Source organism: Hydractinia symbiolongicarpus, chromosome 8 (assembly GCF_029227915.1).
Source record: "Hydractinia symbiolongicarpus strain clone_291-10 chromosome 8, HSymV2.1, whole genome shotgun sequence".
In the NCBI taxonomy this organism is placed as follows: domain Eukaryota; kingdom Metazoa; phylum Cnidaria; class Hydrozoa; order Anthoathecata; family Hydractiniidae; genus Hydractinia; species Hydractinia symbiolongicarpus.
The window spans coordinates 6,909,412-6,930,216 of record NC_079882.1 but is presented as its reverse complement, the minus strand read 5'-3'; the positions used below and the strand labels follow the sequence as shown (position 1 = coordinate 6,930,216).

Sequence of the window (20,805 nt, the reverse complement as noted above, 5' to 3'; positions counted from 1 at the left end):
GGCGAAAGCAACTTTAATTTAATTTTTGCTGTCGTTGTGATGCAATACAAAAGAATTACCGTTGTTAAAATGAAGTATTATGACAACCAATTTTAAGAGACTATAAATATTCTTTCTAAACAAAGTCCCATGATAAAAATACATATTGAACAAGTATTAACAGGTAAGGAACACTGAAGTTTCTAGTTTTAAGTCTTACGTATGTTTTATTATTGCTGCATAATATTCAGAACACTTAATTTGCTTTAACTTTTAAAGAAGCCAGGTGTTCTGTTATAATTTTAATTCATTGCAAGAAGTTAGTAATAAAAATTGAAGTATATTTTACAATATTGACTTGGAAAACTTCAGAAAACAATTATTTCAACTATAATATTTTTGACAAATCTTGGTCTTAAATAACTTAAAGACAATTAATTCTGATATATATCACACCCAAAACTCGGGTAGGTTACAGAAAATAGCAAAGTACGGTGTCTCTGTTATGTGGTGTCATTCGTAAAGAGTGATCCAATGACATAAATTTTTAGGATTTACGTACAGGGCGCTTTGTTTACACTCATTAGTGCAATAAATGCACACATAAAATTTGGTACTTATTACAAAATACCACTGGGTTTGTTTACAAAAGAGAACAGCCTCTACGTTGTTTGATATTGTTCTTACAGGTAGCTTAGCTACCCTATAGCTAGATTTAGGATTACCCTGGCCCTTATTATTTAATACTCAGTAAAATAGGTCAAGTTTGAATATTAAACTTTTTGGCCCTGCCTAGCTAGACTAAGTATGAAAGGACAAGGCTAAGCTTTTTGGTTAGTTTAAGGTAAATTACATCACAGTTTTTAAAATTATATTACACATATTTGAGAACACCTGCAGGAAAATTCATTGTTCATCAAGTTATCCCATATGGGTAATATGGAAGATTTCTTCACAACAAACATCAGAAACTTTTTCATGTAAATTACTTTCACATTAACAAAATTAAAAATTTTTAAAATAAACTTTTGCGATTTTGTCATTTATTAGTTTTCAAATTTCTCGCTGGAAATTTTTAAGGTTTAAAACCCATGTCCTAAAGTAACTTTTTCATCCTTATCCTAATGTCATACACATAAGCTATGCAACAACATTTGCAGGAAAATAAAAACACATCAGAAAAAAAGGTTGTTATTAAAATATTATAAATTATATAATTTCAAACCGATTAGTCCCTGCAGCCATTTTGGTGCGGTGTGAAAAGCTATAGATAGATGTGCATATTTTACATGGCTAGCCTCACAAATATCGAGGGATATACCCTGTCTATTATTTCCAGGAGGGGCCATGGCTTAGATGGAGAGTCCTAGAGTATTTAATGCTCATTTTGCGCTACGCAGACCCAATTAGTAGGGCCCACGCTCTACTAGACAACTCCCGGCAACATCCAACGGCCCACACAGTGTGCCATCTCCCCAATTTTCCTCACATGGCTTGGGTTAACCCGGGGCTATGGTAACATTCACTCGCCCATGTTGAATCGCCGTCAAGAGGAATACTAAGTAAAAGAAATATACTAAGTAAAAGTCCTATTACTTCAGTAAAAAATGAAATAATGACTTGAAACTTAGTATTATATGTTTTTAGACCAGCTTGATGAAATGAACCCAAAAATTTTTTTTACTACTATCATAGTTTCTGAGTTCCTGAATTTAGCCATTTTTGGAGACGCCGATAAACTGTTTTTGACAGCATATCATTTTGACAAGCCATGTGTACAGAAAACATTCAAAGTGATTCTCAGGATTAAAAATAGTTCAAACAGATAAAATGTGTCCCAGGTTTAGGACCTTATTACCTTATTCAGCTCAGAGAAAGTGGGAATGTGCTTCTAAAGCACAGTGCCAAATACATAATCTAAATTTTATGTCGTATAAATACAAAGTAGTTCGAAAGTTATTTTTTTGTCCACCTGGATCTGCAACACGTTTACTTGCTCTAATCACTCAGCGTAGTGCCACTCACAATTAATTTTTGAATATCCACAGGAACTTATTATGCAAAATGAAAAATGCTAAACTGTATTTGCTTTGCAGAAGTATCAATAGGCTTTATCGTAAGTCCTGTGAATGTTGGTTTATGAAAAATATACTGCATCTTTAATGCAATAAGTGCTCCACTGGATTTGTAACACATTACACTAAGTGTCCTCCGTGTGACACAGTTTACCCTTTACTGAGTCTTAACCTGGACAGGTCTTCCCGCTCCAAGCGAATATTACTTCTGGCTATCAATACTCTCCCAAATTTTGTTATTTCATAAAAGAAACCGTTAGGTTAAAATTTATTTATGAAAAATAAGTTCCCGTTCGATAAAAGAAACCTGAACATTTGCAGAAATTTATTTATGAAATACAGGTTTCTGTTTGTTGCAACAACATATTTAACCAACATGCAATGCCTTACATACCTAACTAGCTATATACTCAAGTCTTGACTGTTCACTGTTATGGGAGGTCCAAATAGCTAGCTAGCTATATTTATTTAAAATGACAGAATGCCTTGAAAAATCTTTTGTGTAGCTAGCTACATAAAAATAATATATTTAGCTCTTGTACTTTATCACGTCATTGTTTAATAACAAATGTGCCCCTGGAATGCTGGCATGGTACTAGCTAGGTAGCTTAAAATCACAAAATAAATATTATCCAGATGCGACCATCTTTCATCATCAGACATCAGAAAGGCGTTTCTGTTCTTTACTTCTCATTGTGGGGTACTTCAAATTCTTGTATATCTAATGAAAAAAAAATTACTTAAGATTCCTTAGTTCCAACGACTCATTCACAAGTTTCAGCACTGGCCAATATGACGGACAACGTCGAGGAACCCTGGGTAATTTTGAAAAAAAGTGATTCTGCCTTATGATTTTCAGTTTTTTGCTGCTGATATCAGCATATTTTAGCCCTCGAGTGCCACACCTCCGTATATATAGAAGTTAATCATCTTTAACAATAAATTTTCTTATACAATTTTTAATAATAATATTCCCTGTTCACTAATTCGTTGGAAAAAAACTAAAAAAAGCCATGACAGCTTTTTTTTTGCCATCATCAGTAAAATATGACCTGTAATATGACCGTGGCAGGGAAGGAGGAGTTCTCGCTCCCCCCCCCCCCCCTTTTAATAATTTTTCATAGCCTTGTCCACATTAAATCAAACTTAGCACACTTTAGTAAGTCACAAAAGAAACAAAATGGCAGCAATAAACTTTTGCTTTTGATCAAAAGCTTGAAATTCGTTCAAAATACAACCATCTGCTTAAAATTCAATTACTTTAGTTCTAGGGTGGTTTTTTACATTCTTTTTTAAGTCAAATAAAAGTTATTAAACATATTTTTCCAGTTTTTACAGTTTGCTTCAAAAGTTTCAAAAAATTGCCTGAAAATCCCGATTTTCGGGTAAAATCCGAAAAAATCAGGAAATGTGATTAATCACGTATAAAAAACATACAGAAGTTGTGTTGTAAGTTTCAAGTTCAAAGGATAACCCTAACACGAGTTATATTTTCTTGATTCTAAGGATTTTATAGTGATTTTTAGGGGTAGTTTCAAGTAATACCCAATATCAAAGCCTCTAAGAGGTATGGGACCTAAAAATTTTGCATGCATATGTAATAGATAAATATTGAAACTTAGTAAGTATCATAGCCATGCAATAATAGCATAAAGGGCTTCTAAAAAAATACTGACAGTAGTTAGGAGTTGGCAGGGGTTTAAGGATGGGACAGAAGAAAGTAGATTATAGTAGTTATAGAATACAACCATTGCTTAAATCTTTATGTTTCTACTTGGATCTTATGTGCGACACTTTTACGTTATTTCTCACTTATAGAAGGAACATAATCGGGGCCGATCGGCTTTTATATCATTCGACATCACTTCTGACAAGCAAATAGCCCCGGCGGCAAAGTTGTTATTGTTCTCAAATGAAACGAAATTTTGTGGAAACTAAATTTTGGGATTCGCAAGTTTAATAACTTTTTACCAAACTTAATTCCTGCAACAGGAATAATTGTCTAGTTTTCAATGGTGTTCTATCTTGCTGAGAATGTTTCATTCACAAAAGTTTGAATAAAATGCTAATCACAGCCTGCCTGGCCTGCCATTATATCAGCATTCATAATCCGGTCACCACGACATAATCAGGGCAGAAAACATAACCGGGTGCAATAACAGATCCTTGCGGTACACCGTTGATCAAGGTTCTGATTCTTGACTTCTTCCCACCAATTTGAACATAGAATCGCCGTTGCAAGATCATGGACATGATCACACCGGGTATCCGAGGCAATATCGGAACTGTTGATGATGATTTTCGTTCGTGGCTACGTGATAATACTATTTTAGATATATGATAGGATTTTATCATATGTTTTGGAATGTATATCTAGATTATCAGTGTCATACTCTACTGTTCATACGCATATATATATATACATAACCGGGTCATGCGTACATAATTCGGCTGTCCTGTTTTATAAACAGACCGTTTTTAACCTGGGCAGAAAAATTCCCCTTGGCTGCAATTTAATATGGGTGAGTGAATGTTATCACTTTAGGCCGTTTAATGTTGCAGGAATTTAGTAGACCACAACACACCACAGATCAAATTGGGTCTGCATATTAGCTTAAAACGAGCATTAAATACTCAAGGAGTCTGTATCAAAATTAGTATGATTAAGAAAATAAGTATGAAGTTCAGGTAAAATAAAAAAAGTATAGGTAGCTAGCTCGCTGGCTAGCTATAATTGTGAGCAAAGGATAGCTCTGTTTGTCTGTTTATATTTTTCGGCTGGAACGCACAAAGCCGCCATCTTGATCAATGATACAAAATAACGTGTAATCAAATGACCAGATCAGTCATTTCTTTGCCTGAGCAGTCTTTTCTTGTCTCTTCTTTGCATCATGTACCTATTTTTAATAACACGTAAAAGGTACAAACTTTCTCTCATAATATCGCATTCATGAGAATTATTTGTCTACTTATCATTTTAAAAAGGAAATAACTATCAGAAAATCTTTAAGAAGAAGCCTAAACGATGGGAAGAAGAAATCTTATGTGTACGTGTAGTGAGAATGATGTGACTTTTCTGTGTCAACCCTCTCAACTAAACTCAAATATTGGGCTGAACAAAATAACAACACTTCATAAAAAATAAATTCAACTAAAGCTTTTAGGCAAGTTAACTCTGGCGTTCCTACGTATGTCAGCTTATTTTAAGTTGTAGTTAATGCCCACATGACGTGTTTTTTTATTCTCGTCACCACCATATTTAGAACTATTTAAAATTTGTTTTATTTCTTGAATCTTGGAAAATAAAGTTTCAAAAAATTCACGACTTAAAAGATCCAATAAATACATACAGGTTTACAAAATAAAAAAAGAATACAATGACACGGCAATTACAGAGTTTTTTAAGCCTTCATTTTAGATATTTATCAGCCAAACAACAATAACTGCGAAGGAAAAATGTTACAACCTGCCACAAAGCTTTTAACTATCTCTTTTTTTCTTCGGCAGTAATTATCCGGTTAAATCTGCAAATACGGTTATAGCAAAGTCTATCAGTGTAGTCTATCATAACTGGATATCATCGTCACTGAATTTTGAAAAAAGACAACAACACTAACTTATGCTTTTTATATTAGAGAAAATTTATTTACTACATCAATTTTAACAGAAAATTGTTTCCTTCTAACTTTGCCTTAAACTGTGTAAATCCAGTTTTATTTCTGTAATCCACAATGCTTCCAACATTTCACTTCTTAGGAGTTAATGGAACAATGGAAATTCCTGGTGCTTTTCCTTTATTTTTTGAATGCTCAACCAATCTCGTGTTACGAGTTCATCTGTTTCGCTTTCTGATATGTATAAGTTGTACGTATCTCAGAAAGCGAAAAAGAACCCCTGAGGATGTTATTGGGTGCCCAACTTGCCTAGGCATGAGGTGATCTTCAAGCAATCGAACTATGGAAGGCTGGATTGGTAACCAAAACACAGCTTGCATTGTATACAAGACAAACAAAAAACAATCGCCCAGACTTTTGCAACCGTTAATGATCATTGTTTTTTAGCATGATTAAAGATCTAAATTATAATTCTTGGATCAGATCTTAAATAAATCTATAGTTTTCCTTCATAACAAAGATCTCAGACGTGTAGGAGGAATCGACCAGCATTTTGTTTGTCCTTCCAACTCTAATTCTGATTGGGAAATACTAAGGTATTAGCAGATGCAAGAGGGCACTAGTCGTATGTGAGTGTTTTTACCTTTAGATAGTGTTACCTAAGACCAAATAAGAAGACAATAATTTATTTCAGATGCCACAAAAAGTCTGCAATAATTTTGCTTTTCTTTTGTGGCATAAAACAGAAATTAGAAAAAAAACCTTTGCGATCAGATTGATGCATGGTCTGTCATAGGAGATTGTAATAGTTTTTTGCAACAAGACCCCTCTCTTACCCTGCTTTTTAAGATAATAAATTGCTGTTGAATATTAGGGCTTAAGGCGATCCTGCAGATAAAAAAAATTATAAAAAAAATCACGACAATATAGTAACTACAATGTAGTAAAAAAACGGAACCGCCATGAAGATTTTTGCACTAAAGATGTTTTGTCTTTGTCCCCAACATATTTTGATTTATTTTATTCATCTCTTAAAATTATTTTTTTCTATTTTGACCATATACATGACTGCAAAAAATTAATTTTTGTTCTCACTGAGTTTAAGATTTTCCTGCGGACGATTATAAACGTTCGAATCTGGCCCGTGATATACACACGCCATTTAAATTGGCGCGAAACATTCTGGTCAGCGGACTTGTCTCTGTGTTTTGATGTGCTTGGTTGCTCTTTCTAAAGTGAATTATTGTCTATTGTTTTGGTTAGATGCAGACTGCGGATGACCATTTCTGATTTACAAGCTATCGATTCTTTCTCTTTATCTCTTAAAAAAAAACACTTTCATTTACAACCCGCGCGGGAAGTAGAAACGAACAGTTTGTGAGAAACGGTAGCTATAAGCTACCTTGCTAATACATTTTATACAATGGAAGCTACAATGGAAACAGAAACAAGCTCTACTGCGTCAGTGGATACGACTAAGAAAGAAAAGGAAGTTGCTGAAGAAGCTTCTGCCACTGAGAGTTCAGTAAGTTCATAGACTAATGCTTTAGAGCCTTTTCGCTATTACACTAGACTCTCGATATAACGAACCCCCGATATAACGAACACCTTGATTTAACGAACCGAAGTTCGTTCCCCTTGGATTCTGCCTTAAGAAACTCTTATAAATTCCCTCTATATAACGAACCCTGATAACGACGAAACCCTCTTGATTCAGCGAACCAAATTAACCAATTAAACCTCTATATAACGAACTCAAAGTATCAAATGCTACAAAATACAACAACCAAAACCAAAACGCACAAAATGTTTTCAATATTTTTGCACCATGTAGATAGCAATTTACGTACAGAAAAAAGAAAACGCAATGCAATGTCATCTAAATTGAGTGATTCTAACCATAACATTCACATGTCCACACAACAAACAACCAAATGATTTTATGATAGAAGTCTTTGCATTGCTTTTTGTAAACAAATTTGAACATATTTTTCTCGAATTTCGTGTGATGTAACCTCAGTTAATTCTACATATATTTGACAGTGTTTATAGTGAAATATAAATCAAAAAGAATTAAAGCGATTTTGGGAAAATTGGGTAAAAATTCCCCTTGGGGGTTTCGTTATATCAAGAGTCTACTGTATATAATAAAATCTTCTCACGCTCCTTGTGTATTAGGGAACATACGTTTAACACACATTTAAATAGTTTTACTTCTTCAAATCATCATTATCATCAATTATTTCCTATCAATAAAAGGGAATAGACAGTATCCTTTCCTCCGTGCTCTTCTTCGGTCTACAACATAGATTTTTCACGGTCAAACATTCACAGTAAAAATTCTAAACAAAACTTACAAGCACAAACTGGTTAAATTATATATAAATAAATGGCAAAGGTTGATCTTAATCTGAATACTGGCTCGTGATTAGTTAAACAAGTATCTTGCCAGAATATAAAAATAGGCTACGTTTTAGGGGCCATCAACAAAACAACTTCATGACCTTAAGCTACCAAATACGATGAATAAAAGGGTACCTAATTCCCAGGGTTTTTTGATACTTCATGCTCTTGCTAACTAACACTTCGTGGAGCCGTAGATTAGTGGTTATAGCTCTCGTGCTCTGTGCGGGGGACCGGGGTTCGATTCCTCTTGACGGCGATTCAACATGGGCGAGTGAATGTTACCATAGCCCTGGGTTAACCCAAGCCATGTGAGGGAAATTGGGAAGATGGCACACTGTGTGGGCCGTTGGATGTTGCCGGGAGTTGTCTAGTAGAGCGCGGGCTCTAATTGGGTCTGCATAGCTCAAAATGAGCATTAAATACTCTAGGACTCTCCATCTACGCCATGGCCCCTCCTGGAAATAATAGACAGGGTATATCCCCTGATATTTGTGAGGCTAGCCATGTAAAATATGCACATCTATCTATCTATCTTTTGTTGTTTTCATGAGGTCCAATAAATGGATTCCGCAAAGATTAATTTTCGAAAACATGAATAAAATTCGCGGAATTCACGATAATGAACCAACTTAAGTTATTTATTTCGCCTAAAGGCAATAATGGAAACAAGAAGAATAGAACAAAAATAGTATTTTCAGGATTCAAGTTCATTCTTCGAAATAAAATGTAATACGCTTCAAGGAAAAAAGGTTCATATTCAAAGCATATTTTTTTTATTTGAACAGAAACCATGTAAGAAACAAACATATATTTTCTGCCGGATGCCACAATGTTTCTCCACAACATTTATTAATTTATTCGAACTTTACCTTGTCTACCAAAAGAAAAAATGTCTCGTGTTGGCCCCTCCTCTGTATAGTGTTTTATTTGGTTTACAATACACGAATTGCAAAATGAAAATCCTTTGGTCAAATACATAATCAGATTAAGCGGCATAGTGTTTTAGGATGCGTTGAAGGAAGTGTGTAATCGCTGTGAAAAATAAACTATAATTTGATATGGATTCTTCAACAGTGGATATAATGGCAGTAGAGGTATCACCACGGTCGATGACTTTAAACTGTCCAGTTTATTAATTCATTTAATTCATTCGAATTTTAATGTCTATCTCGTTTTAAACCCTCCTCTGTATAGTGTTTTTCATTATATTTGGTTTACAATTCAGATATTAGTTCGTTATTTAAAATATTAATTTTGTTTTTGTTAATTATCGTGTTGGTTTTAAAAGCCTTCTGTGTCTAAACTGTTACATAAAGCCCGAGTCACACCAGACATAAACATTTCAGAAAATGGTTCATGAACTGTTGTGTACATTATAAAATGTCTTGCATTCGAAGTGGTGGTTCTGTTTATTTCGTTTCATCTATTTAACTGGTCGTTCTCTTGTGGTCACTTAAAAAAATGCTGGTTCTCCGTAAAATACTGCTGGCTCCTACTTTTAGTAAAAGCGGACCTGTTTAGGTCCAAATCCCACTCCTATTTGTTAAAATGGATCATTTAAAGACAATCTAAAAACAGTCTAGGTAAACACCTAATTAGGCTACGGTTGCCTAGTAAGTCAACATCAAAATTATCATGAATCTAAATACAGCTTTAACGTCAATTAAATCTGTGTTCTTCATAGAAATACCTGACCAAATACTGCTGTATTTGAACCATGCATTGACAACTTAAGGCACGACTTTTATGTGAGTAGCTTTATTGTTTCAAATAATGGAACTTAACACAAAATGATAAATATGGCAGATGATGCATCACCTAAATAAGCAACGCATACCTAATTAAGCAATTTTCTTGTTTTGCAGCAACTTATCATCTGCTAATCTATCAGAGATTGAAAAGATATTTTAATATCATGGTCACATAAGGCTGTCCATTGTAACCTAAAAATCATTGTTTTTAGTGTTTTTCAAATGTTTGAGGAACTCATAAAGTTTATAATAGCCTTATTCAGTTACAAGTCTACAACTTCTTCCCTACTTCGTGTTGTGACCTAATTAGGCCACCATAGCCTAATTAGGTGTTTACCCTGACTGTAATTCGTAGCCACAAGATAAATCATGTTGTTTCAACTTATCTATAAATGTGGGCATTTCAACGGCTGTAAAACCTCTTTTTTTGTAGTACATTTTTAGTAGCCAGAAAACACAGCATTATTTTTACCTCTGGAAATCGGAAATTGATATCTTCAAAGAAAGCTTAGTTAAACATTTTTTTGGTCAAAGTGTGAAGTACTAAGATCCTCTTCAAGTCTCTTAATGAATAAGAATAGTGCTGGCGGGTTGAATAGCTGCTATATTTATTCTAAGACATTTTTTCTGGCACCACCATAGTAGTAGCATGGGTATTTTTATACAGTGATAAATATGTAATTATCAAAACCAATAACTGAGGACAATTTGCCATTTTTTGCAACAACGATCGTGACACTCCAGCACTGGAGGTAGTGTTGGAAAGATTAAACACACATTGCTAGGTAGTGGCTTTGTTTTTATCACTCTACTCTCTGTAACTATATGCCCTACTCTTGTGTTTTAAAAAAAACACTTAATTTCAACACATCAAAAGCCAAATGCTGATGAGTCTTAACTGTGACATAACAAATGCTTCAGGATCTTTACTTCTACAATCATATCCGTGCATTCAAGCCTAGTCGGGAAAATACAACCCCTGCAAGTGATCTATACGTAGATCAGAAATATGCATGCAAATTAAAGGGAACTTCTGAATGACATTTTTTTTGTTGAAAGTGTAACCCCAAATATTACTTTTTAAATAATTGTTTTTCTTGCCACCTCAACCGATGCCTGGACCTTCAATAAAAAAATCAACATTGTGGCACCCTGCTTAAATGAGTATGATAGAAATAAGTCTATTTTGCCTATGTCGCGCACCACAATTAAAGTTTCTTTTCTTATAATAGTTTTCCAATATGTTACGCAAACATCAATATGTTTAGTTAAAACGTTTGGATACAAAAAGTATGAGGTAACCAGTTTTAAATTTAGAGTATGACAATCTGGTCCCAAGGTATGTCCCATGTCACAAGTCAGTCTAACCTTCATCGACAAAAGGAAACTTCTGCAGTGATTTAACCTCAGTTTTCTTCTCCCTATTGTTATTTTTTTGCCCTTTGGTTTGAATCAGGAAAATGAATAATACTCTCCCTCTTTATCTGTTTTGTTTTGTGAGAGTTAGCCCTTCCTGTACACTGCCCTTTTTACTCGTGCCATTTGTTTGTCCTTGCATTTTTATTAGCCTCATTATTGTGTTGGTCTCCAGCCATCGAATTATAACTGCAACCTGTTATATTTTATTTACCCACTTAGTCTATGGCAAATAAATTGAATTGAGTTTTTTATAGGTAATGTCAAATACTTTTTATTTTTTACAAATCGCTGAAAAAAGATTTCGTGTTTAGATACTCTAACAAAAATGTCTAGGAACATTACTTTCCAAAATTTACTAGAAAAGAAAAAATATATATTTTGTAACTACGTTTTATTATTGGTAAAATTAGATATTACATGCGTCATAGTGTGGCATATACCATCTATAAATTTCACAACTTGACCTCCAGAATAAATATTTAAAATAATTAACAAATGTTTAAACAGCTATATCTGGAGTCACACAAAGTTTTTCCAAAAAAGTGGACATATCATTTGGAATTTCTTAAGCAAATCTTTCATGTAAGTCCAACTTGTAAAAGTATTTTGGGATTCCTTTAAGTAAATCTTCTCTGGTAGCAGTAAAAAAGAGTAAATCAGTAAAATGTCGGTCTTTCAGTAAGGTCTACATCAAATTTCAGGACTTTCCAGGCTATTGGAAGCCTGAATTACTAAAAGCGAAAATCTTTAAGCTGCAGGGTTCCTTGTTTGCAGTCAACCCTGACTGTAGTTATAAAGAAATAAGCTATCAAACACAACAATACCCCACCATTGCAAGAAATTAGTACTGAATATTACTTCTGGATCCTGATATTTTTTAATTTATGAAAGAAGAAATCTGAAAATCTACAGAAATTTATTTACTTTAAACACTGCTCAGTCACAGCTGAAAGCTTTTAATCCATAATTTAAGTTTCTTTTCCTAAAATCTGCATTTTATTGCATGCACACAAATCCTATAACTTCAAAACTTGTCTATACAAAATCTATTAATTTAGTATGTTGAACCATAATTGCTTGAACATATACATAATAATATTATGAATAGAATTTTAAGTATTTTATAAGTAAACCAGTCATTTATGTAAAGTGATCTTGTTTTATTGTAGGATGATGAAGAAGAAGAAAAAAAGGCAGCACCCATTGTTATTAACAAGACAATGGGTGTCAACAAAGAATATATGGACAAAATGGAAAAGGACAGATCAACAAGATTTAATTTTCTTCTTAAACAAACAGAAATATTTTCCCACTTTTTAACAACAGCTGGTAAGAAACCACCGAAAAGCCCCTTAAAAATGAAAAAGCAGCCAGATTTCCCTAGCCCTCCGAAAAATGTGAAAGAGTAAGTTAGTTTGTTTAGTTGATACCATGTGTAGGGTAAAATTTTTAAATATATTAAAAATTACTTCGGAAAAGCGAATATTTAAAAAAAGTGTGAAATGGATTGAAACAAATGTAATGGAAAGTGAACTTTCAGAAACAGGAACATAACATAAAGCAAATTTTCAGAAAAAAAGAAAGGTTCTTATCAATCCATTATTTCCATCCCGGTCTATGATCTGATTGGTTAACTTCAATAAATAGCTAAAAATGATTTTGATCATTTGTCATTGATGATTATATGTTTATATTTAGAAGAAAATGAAACGTTTTTACATCACATTTAATTTTGTTAAATTTTGTTCATTAAATTGTCTTAACAATTTTAAGTAATTTATTATCTTTGTTCCTTTTTGTTTGCTTAGTCATCGTCACCGAAGAACAGAGAAGGAAGAAGATGAAGAGCTTTTAGAAGATTCCAAGCATTCACAAACAACGGTTCTGCAGTTCCAAGCATCCCCATCATGTATGTGTTACTTCACCCAATCTAACTTTAAAAAATGCAATCACACGTGATATTTAGTGAAGCCATTAATTTTGAAAATGAAACAGAGGTCAATATTTTTTTTCAGGCGGTATTAGAGTATGACGAGACAATTTTTTTACTCTGATATTGAATAAAAACATTTTAAAATTTAATGGATTGTGACATTGTAGTTGCATCACACTTGCCGTATCATACTCATAGTTAGTATGTAGAGCAACACAATTAAGACCAGCAGAGCTAGCATGTTTCTAGAAGTTTCCATATGTTGACCCCAATGCATATTTGTTGGTGGTATAAATATAACAGAAAGTTTAAAAGATGCAGCATGTTCAGCTTCTATGTGATCACTGTGTGTCATTTCATTAAAGTGAAACTACTGATACGCATGTTACGTCATAAAATTGACTTTGGACTCAACAAAAAATTATTAGCATTTTAAATACTTGAAAAATGTTGTTTGTTCCCCTTTAATCTTTACCAATTCTTTCTAACATTCAGTATTTTTTTTTTGTATTGTGTACAGTCTATATTTATTAAAAGACTAATCTTAAATGCATTAATTTTTATTTATTTTTAGACATTAAAAATGGCACAATGAGAGATTATCAAATACGTGGTTTAAACTGGATGATATCACTTTATGAAAATGGTATTAATGGTATTTTAGCCGATGAAATGGTAACTTTTTTGCCTACTTTATTTTGATTAAGTGAAAAGTATTTTAAACATTTTTTCATGTGTCTATTGGAAGCAGAGTTAAATAACATCATTCATTTTGGAGAAGTTTCTAGCCCCTGAAGAAGCTAATTTATTTGAAAGGCCATGTCTTGTGTTTTAGACTTTTAAAACGTGACTAGTATGAAACAATAAACACACAATATTAGATTCTGTATAAACTATCATCCATAGAGTGCAATTGTTATGTTTCTTATTAGGGTCTAGGCAAAACACTGCAAACTATTTCCCTGATTGGGTACATGAAACATCATAGAAATCAGCCAGGTCCACACATCGTTATTGTGCCGAAGTCAACATTGGCAAATTGGATGGCTGAATTTCAAAAATGGTGTCCAACTTTACGAGCACATTGTCTGATTGGAAATCAGGAAGCCAGGGTAAAAATTAGTTACAGTCTTATTTAATAGGAGTACAGTCCAGGAAGATGACATGTTTAGACTGGTGTATGTGCATCCAATTTTTCTACCAGCATGTATATGTGTTATATTTTTAAATTATAGGCAGCATTCATTCGTGAAACATTGTTACCAGGGGAGTGGGATGTCCTAGTTACGTCATATGAAATGTGTATCCGGGAAAAGGCCGTTCTCAAGAAGTTTGCGTGGAGATTCCTGTGCATTGACGAGGCTCATAGAATTAAAAATGAAAAATCCTTAGTATGAAAAGTTATTTTAGCTTTTTGTGCTTCAGTAAATCTAGATTTTAAAATCACTATAGCACAAATATGACTACTGAACCTTTGAAATTTTTTAGCTATCAGGAATTGTCAGGGAATTCAAATCTTCAAACAGACTTCTATTAACTGGTACTCCACTACAGAATAACCTGCATGAACTTTGGGCGTTGCTGAACTTCTTACTACCAGATGTTTTTAATTCCTCTGAGGTTTGTGTACATTTGTCTGTTATTTTCCTTTCCAATCATGTTTGTAAGTTTATTTTGCATGCTATATGGGCATTTCTAAAAAATATATATGTACAAACTACACTTCTAATATTTAAATTTTTCTGCCTATAGAATTTGCAGTTATAAGATAATTCAACCGTTCCTTGAGCTGATTTATTTTTATTTGTTTCTCTAAATTTGACATCAGACATATTTTTAAATTAAGAGCAACCCTTTCATAGAAAATAGGAAGGCACTTCACTATTTAAATAGTTTATTTGTTTAAAAATTATTTTGTTTTATACATGTAAACCTGTAGACCTTTCTGGTTTAAGCTGAATGAAACAGTTCCTTCCTTTCAATTATTTATAGTATCAATATTTTTTTTTACATTAGGATTTTGATGCTTGGTTTAACACTGAAAATCTAACAGAACAAGACCAGCTCGTGCAAAGGTTGCATGCAGTAAGTATAAATAAATGCTTTTGTTGTAGACAGCCTTTAAATTATTGTGGTCCTTTTTATACTTAATTTTTTTCTACGTAGGTGTTGCGTCCATTTTTACTGCGTCGTCTAAAAAGTGAAGTTGAGAAGGCACTGCTTCCAAAAAAAGAAATACGTATTTTTGTAGGATTGAGTGCCATGCAAAGACAGTGGTACACAAAACTACTGATGAAAGATATCGATATAGTAAATGGTGCTGGAAAAACAGATCGAATGAGATTGTTAAATATTCTCATGCAGTTACGTAAATGTTGTAATCATCCATACTTGTTCGATGGTGCTGAACCTGGTAAGGAAAGTGGAATCATAGGTTTAGTGATAGTGTTGATTAACTTTGCAGAGATATGGTAGTGCTAATTTACCCACCTTTTTCTTTAGGACCTCCTTACACAACAGACCAACATCTTGTTGACAACTGTGGTAAACTACTGGTGCTTGATAAACTTCTCTTCAAACTCAAAGAAACTGGTTCTCGTGTTCTTATATTCAGTCAAATGACGCGTCTGTTAGATATCCTTGAAGATTATTCAATGTGGAGAGGCTTCCAATACTGTCGTCTTGATGGCCAAACACCTCACGAAGAAAGAACTGCGCAAATAAACGATTTCAATTCTCCTGGTAGTGATAAATTCATGTTTCTTTTAAGTACAAGGGCGGGTGGTTTGGGTATTAATTTAGCCACCGCCGATGTTGTGGTCATGTATGACAATGACTGGAATCCACAAGTTGATTTGCAAGCACAGGTAAGCTCTTGTGTGTCAACTACCTTACTTGATAAATGCATTTTGCTAAAGATTAATTTGTTTATTGAGATGTTTTGTAAAAGATTTTTTATCGCGAATAAATCATTATAGGATTTTTGTGAATAATTTTTTCGCGAATCTACTAGTATTTTTTCGCAATTTCAATTTATTTTAAGCCTATTTATTTTAGCCTTTACTATAGCTTGCGCGGATTATTTATCTTTATCAACTGCAGTAACAGACAATTTACCAAGAAAAACAGAAAAAAAAACGAAAAAATTTTTTTTTTTGTGAATTGACTTTTCTTTTGCGTAAATAGATGAATTTCACAAACATAAATCGACTTAAGGTATTATAAAGCCATTTTAGCCACTAACACAAAGGCCTTGGTCCAGGTTTTTCTTGGAATTACCAAGGCCTAATTTTAAAAAGTGCTGAAATATCACACCTTTTATTTAGCGTCCTCTTGCTAGATACTAAATTTTAGTTAAATCTTGCAGAACTGCAGTTTTATAAAACATTTTGTACACTGCCTGTTTGTAATTTTTCTAAATCGTCGACTAAGGGGCTCTTCATATGGAAAATATTTCTCGGGAACCGGGTAAATTGTTTCAGCATGATATCAAGTCAAGATCTCGGGTTTTTAACAAACTCTTAACAAATTTAGTTGCGTTTATATGAGAAAAAAACATTTACCAGCCTACTGAGATCTCGGGTGCGCATAATCGAGATCTTGGTAATCGGGTAATGCATTTTCCCATATAAACAGTGTTCTCGGTAGGCGAGATAAATTTATGCCGATTCGGCATAATTATAAAAATAAACAATAGATTCTTATCACAATAAACTATAGAAACTTACACATGGCATGGAAAAGTTTTCTCACCCATGCCATATTAACAGAAATTAAAATTATATCATGCTGAAATATTTCCTTGCTAACCGAGGAAATATTTCCGATATGAACAGCCCCTAGTAACAACCATGTTCATAATAATCGTATACAGTCCAACCTGGCTATAGCGAACACCTACGGTTCCTGAAAAAAGCATTCACTATGACCTGGTGTCCGCTGTATGCAGGTTCTGACTTTTTTGGAGAAAAGGCACTTATAGATGTATCTAAATATTCTTTGCGGCATTAATTTATAAAAAACATCAATAAACTTGATCGATACATTGATGTGAAAGTAGGCAAATGTGTAATATAAATATAGTAATTCATTTTTCGTGTTTTTAAATTTCCCCCAAAAATTATGTGTTGTCCGAAAATTTGTGTCCGCTATATAGAGGGTTTTTTTTATGAGAATTTGATTATGATCCGGCCAGTTCCTGGAAAAAGAGTCTGCCATAGGCATGGTTAAACTGTATACATTTTCTGTCTGCTTTTAATTTTCTTTTAAAAACCAAATAATTCCTGTTCAGGATCGCGCTCACAGAATTGGTCAGAAGAAACAAGTTCGAATCTTCAAGTTTATCACAGAAAATACTGTCGAAGAGAGAATTATTGAGCGTGCCGAAATGAAGTTGAGGTTAGACAGAGTTGTCATCCAGCAGGGACGTTTGGTTGATTCTACTAATAAAATCAATAAAGATGAAATGTTGAATATGATTCGGCATGGAGCTGATAAAGTTTTTGCTGGAAAAGATTCTACCATTACTAACGAAGATATCGATGCTATATTAGAACGTGGACAGAAGAAGGTTTGTTGTTTTGTTATGCATGTCAACTCCGCGTTTGTCCTAATTTAAAAGATGCTATAATTTTTATTTTTATATTCAGACTGAAGAATTAAAGGAAAAAATGGATTCATTGGGAGAAAGTCAACTGCGTAACTTTACGATGGATGTACCGGAGAGTATCTATCAGTTCGAGGGTCAGGACTTTCGTGATACCCATGATAAAGTTGGCGCTGTTTCGCACTGGATAGAACCGCCGAAACGTGAAAGGAAAGCTAACTATGCTGTTGATACCTACTTCAAAGAATTAATGCGCGTGAATGAACCGCGAGCTCCCAAAGCTCCGCGTCCTCCCAGGCAACCCAATGTTCAAGACTTTCAATTCTTCCCACCGAGACTGTTTGAACTTTTGGACATAGAAATATACAGTTACCGAAAAACTATCGCGTACAAGGTAAATATCAAAGTTCTTCGAGAAACAGGTTATATAATTTTGTAGAAATGATATAAGCATTCTAATGTTTACTTATCTTTAGGTTCCACGTGACTATGATCTTGATGAAAGCGAATCGAAAAAAATGCAAAAGCAAGAACAAGCTAGAATTGATAACGCCTTGCCTCTTACTGAAGAAGAGGCCAAGGAAAAAGATGAACTCTTAGGACAGGTGAATAATTTCTACAGAAGGAGAATTGAATTCCTACCTTCTTCAAATCAATTATCAAAATTCATGTCATGTTCTTCTTCAGGGTTTCACTAGTTGGAACAAACGAGATTTTAATCAGTTTATTAAAGCTTGTGAGAAGTATGGTCGTGATGAAATCGATCTAATATGCAAAGAAGTGGAAGGGAAAACCCCTCAAGAGGTTTGTTAGAAGGATAAGTTCGCATAATATCCTGTCAATGTTCTATGAAATCTCCTGCCAGTCGTGCTAAGAGAAAGTATCCAATCTTTAAAACTATTCAGCTCTGCTCAATGTTCTGTGTTTTGATATGTTCTGCCTGTCACGCTAAGAGAAATTATCCAATTTTCAAAACTAATCAACTCTGCTCAATGTTCAATGTTTTGATGTTTCCAATGTTTAAAACTGATCAACTATGGTATTGGTACTTTAGGTACGAGAATACGCTTCCGTCTTTTGGGAACGATGTAACGAATTAACAGATATAGACAAAATCATGGCGCAAATAGAACGAGGCGAGGCGAAAATCCAACGACGCATAAGCATCAAAGAAGCAATGGAAGCGAAGGTGAGGTTTGTATGTAAACACGAGAAATGTAACTGTAGAGTTGATTCGTACTTTGTTACTTAAAATCTTATTTCAAAACTTTCTGTTTAGATGGCGCGCTACAAATCACCCTTCCATCAATTGAGGATTCAGTATGGTACAAATAAAGGAAAGAATTACACAGAAGAAGAGGATCGTTTCCTGGTACGTAGTGTTTTGTATAATTAAAAGTTTTCTGAAATCTTTTGTCGTTATAAATTTAATACTCGAAATTACATCAGTGTGATAGCTCACAGAATAAATATAATCATGCTAAATTTATATCAGTTTTAATTCAAAGTTTGATTCGGAAAATTCGAAAAAAATCTAATAACCTGTTTTAGGTGTGTATGTTGTATAAGCTTGGATTTGAGCGAGAAAATGTTTACGAAGAGTTACGCCAGGCTGTACGAAGTGCTCCGTTATTCCGATTTGACTGGTTCATCAAGTCAAGAACGGCAGTTGTAAGTTGTAAAAACAATATTTTGATCGAGTTTTAAAAATGTAACTGTAAGGAAGCTTGCTTGTGTTTAAGTTTTATCATTGGCCTTTACATTCTTTTACCCTTGTCTGGCTAACTTAATTGTCGATTTTAGGAGCTTCAAAGGCGTTGTAATACACTCATCACTTTAATTGAGCGTGAAAACCAAGAAATAGAAGAGAAAGAACGACGCGATAAGAAAAAAGGTCCAAAACCAGGTTTACCTAGGGTACGTTAATATTTGTACATATTTTTTTGGTGAGCTTTTGTCTTGATTTGTGTTTTAACGTGTTACGGTATTTCCTTTCAGGGTCCAAGTCAGAAACGAAAAAATGAAGCCACTCCGGGCAGTAAACCACCCAAAAAAGTGAAGAAGTAAACGGACCAGTTGCGATTGTTTATTGGAACTTCTTTGATTTTTCATTCTTGCATATACTAACTATTTATTCAGAGATGTTTTGTAATGGTTTTGTTGAATATCAATGTGCGAAAATATACAACGATAGTCTCAAGACACTTATGTTGAGATAAATGATTTTATATTTGACATAAAGCTCATTTCTTTCTACCCATTTTTAACAACATTCTCAAATCTCCTCAATTTTCCTTTTACAAATGATTTTTATTTTCAAAATGCGTAGCGATGGTACATGGGTATAAAAATATTTTCTTCTTTACTCGTCCTCAAATATTCTCAATTTCATTAAAAAAAATAGCTCAGGAGGATCCCACTGTTTTTTTCTGTTACGTTTACTCTCATCACCGGCGGTGGATTTTTCTAGAACAAAACGAATACCGCGAAACCAGACAGCGGCAGGAACACAAAATTATTTGTATTAAATAATAGTTTCAAAACGGCGCTAAGAAGAACAAATAGTTAAAATCTAAAATAACGAAACATTACATAATTAGATGTAATCAAACAAGGATATTTATAGTAAAAAATTTATTTTATTTTCGTGTAACATGGTGAAATAAAAATTGGCATGTATTTGTACTGTGTAAATATTTGTGTTACAAAAAATGCGAGACTCGATTATGATTGTGTGAATGAGGGAGCTCTGCAAACTGGTTTATCTTGTTGCTAAGTCAGAAAAAGATAAATGCGCCTTATAAACTATTTTTGTTCACTTTTTTGTGTTTACATTTTATCTGGCTCGCTACAGAAAAATAGCGCCTGCTCACGTGATCCATATAAGCCAATAAAAAAGGCCAGATATAAAGAAGACTGCACTGCCAGGTACTAATTCAACATATAGCCCACTATTATGAAATTGCTTTAACAAATAGCCTGGGTACCATAAATGGGGGGGGGGGGGGGGGGGCAATAATTA

At 33.7% G+C, this 20,805-nt stretch overlaps 1 protein-coding gene across 1 annotated transcript; it reads left to right on the top strand.

The window, feature by feature from the left end:
- The first annotated feature begins 6,623 nt into the window (after positions 1–6,623).
- On the top strand, positions 6,624–20,024 carry LOC130654544 (SWI/SNF-related matrix-associated actin-dependent regulator of chromatin subfamily A member 5-like). Its single transcript, XM_057457154.1, has 19 exons — positions 6,624–7,193; positions 12,414–12,649; positions 13,053–13,153; positions 13,752–13,852; positions 14,110–14,289; positions 14,413–14,568; positions 14,666–14,797; positions 15,194–15,262; positions 15,344–15,590; positions 15,680–16,044; positions 17,469–17,747; positions 17,827–18,177; positions 18,260–18,388; positions 18,471–18,587; positions 18,838–18,972; positions 19,063–19,155; positions 19,335–19,454; positions 19,587–19,700; positions 19,782–20,024. Exons 1-19 carry the CDS (start codon positions 7,092–7,094, stop codon positions 19,848–19,850), a joined length of 3,096 nt encoding a protein of 1,031 aa, XP_057313137.1. The 5' UTR covers positions 6,624–7,091; the 3' UTR covers positions 19,851–20,024.
- Positions 20,025–20,805: the final 781 nt, after the last annotated feature.

Coding starts and splice junctions, on each gene's coding strand:
- LOC130654544 (XM_057457154.1), top strand. CDS start 7,092: ATGGAAGCTACAATGGAAACAGAAACAAGCTCTACTGCGTCAGTGGAT. Junction 13,853..14,109: donor GTATTTTAGCCGATGAAATG/GTAACTTTTTTG, acceptor GTTTCTTATTAG/GGTCTAGGCAAAACACTGCA. Junction 18,389..18,470: donor AAGATGAACTCTTAGGACAG/GTGAATAATTTC, acceptor GTTCTTCTTCAG/GGTTTCACTAGTTGGAACAA.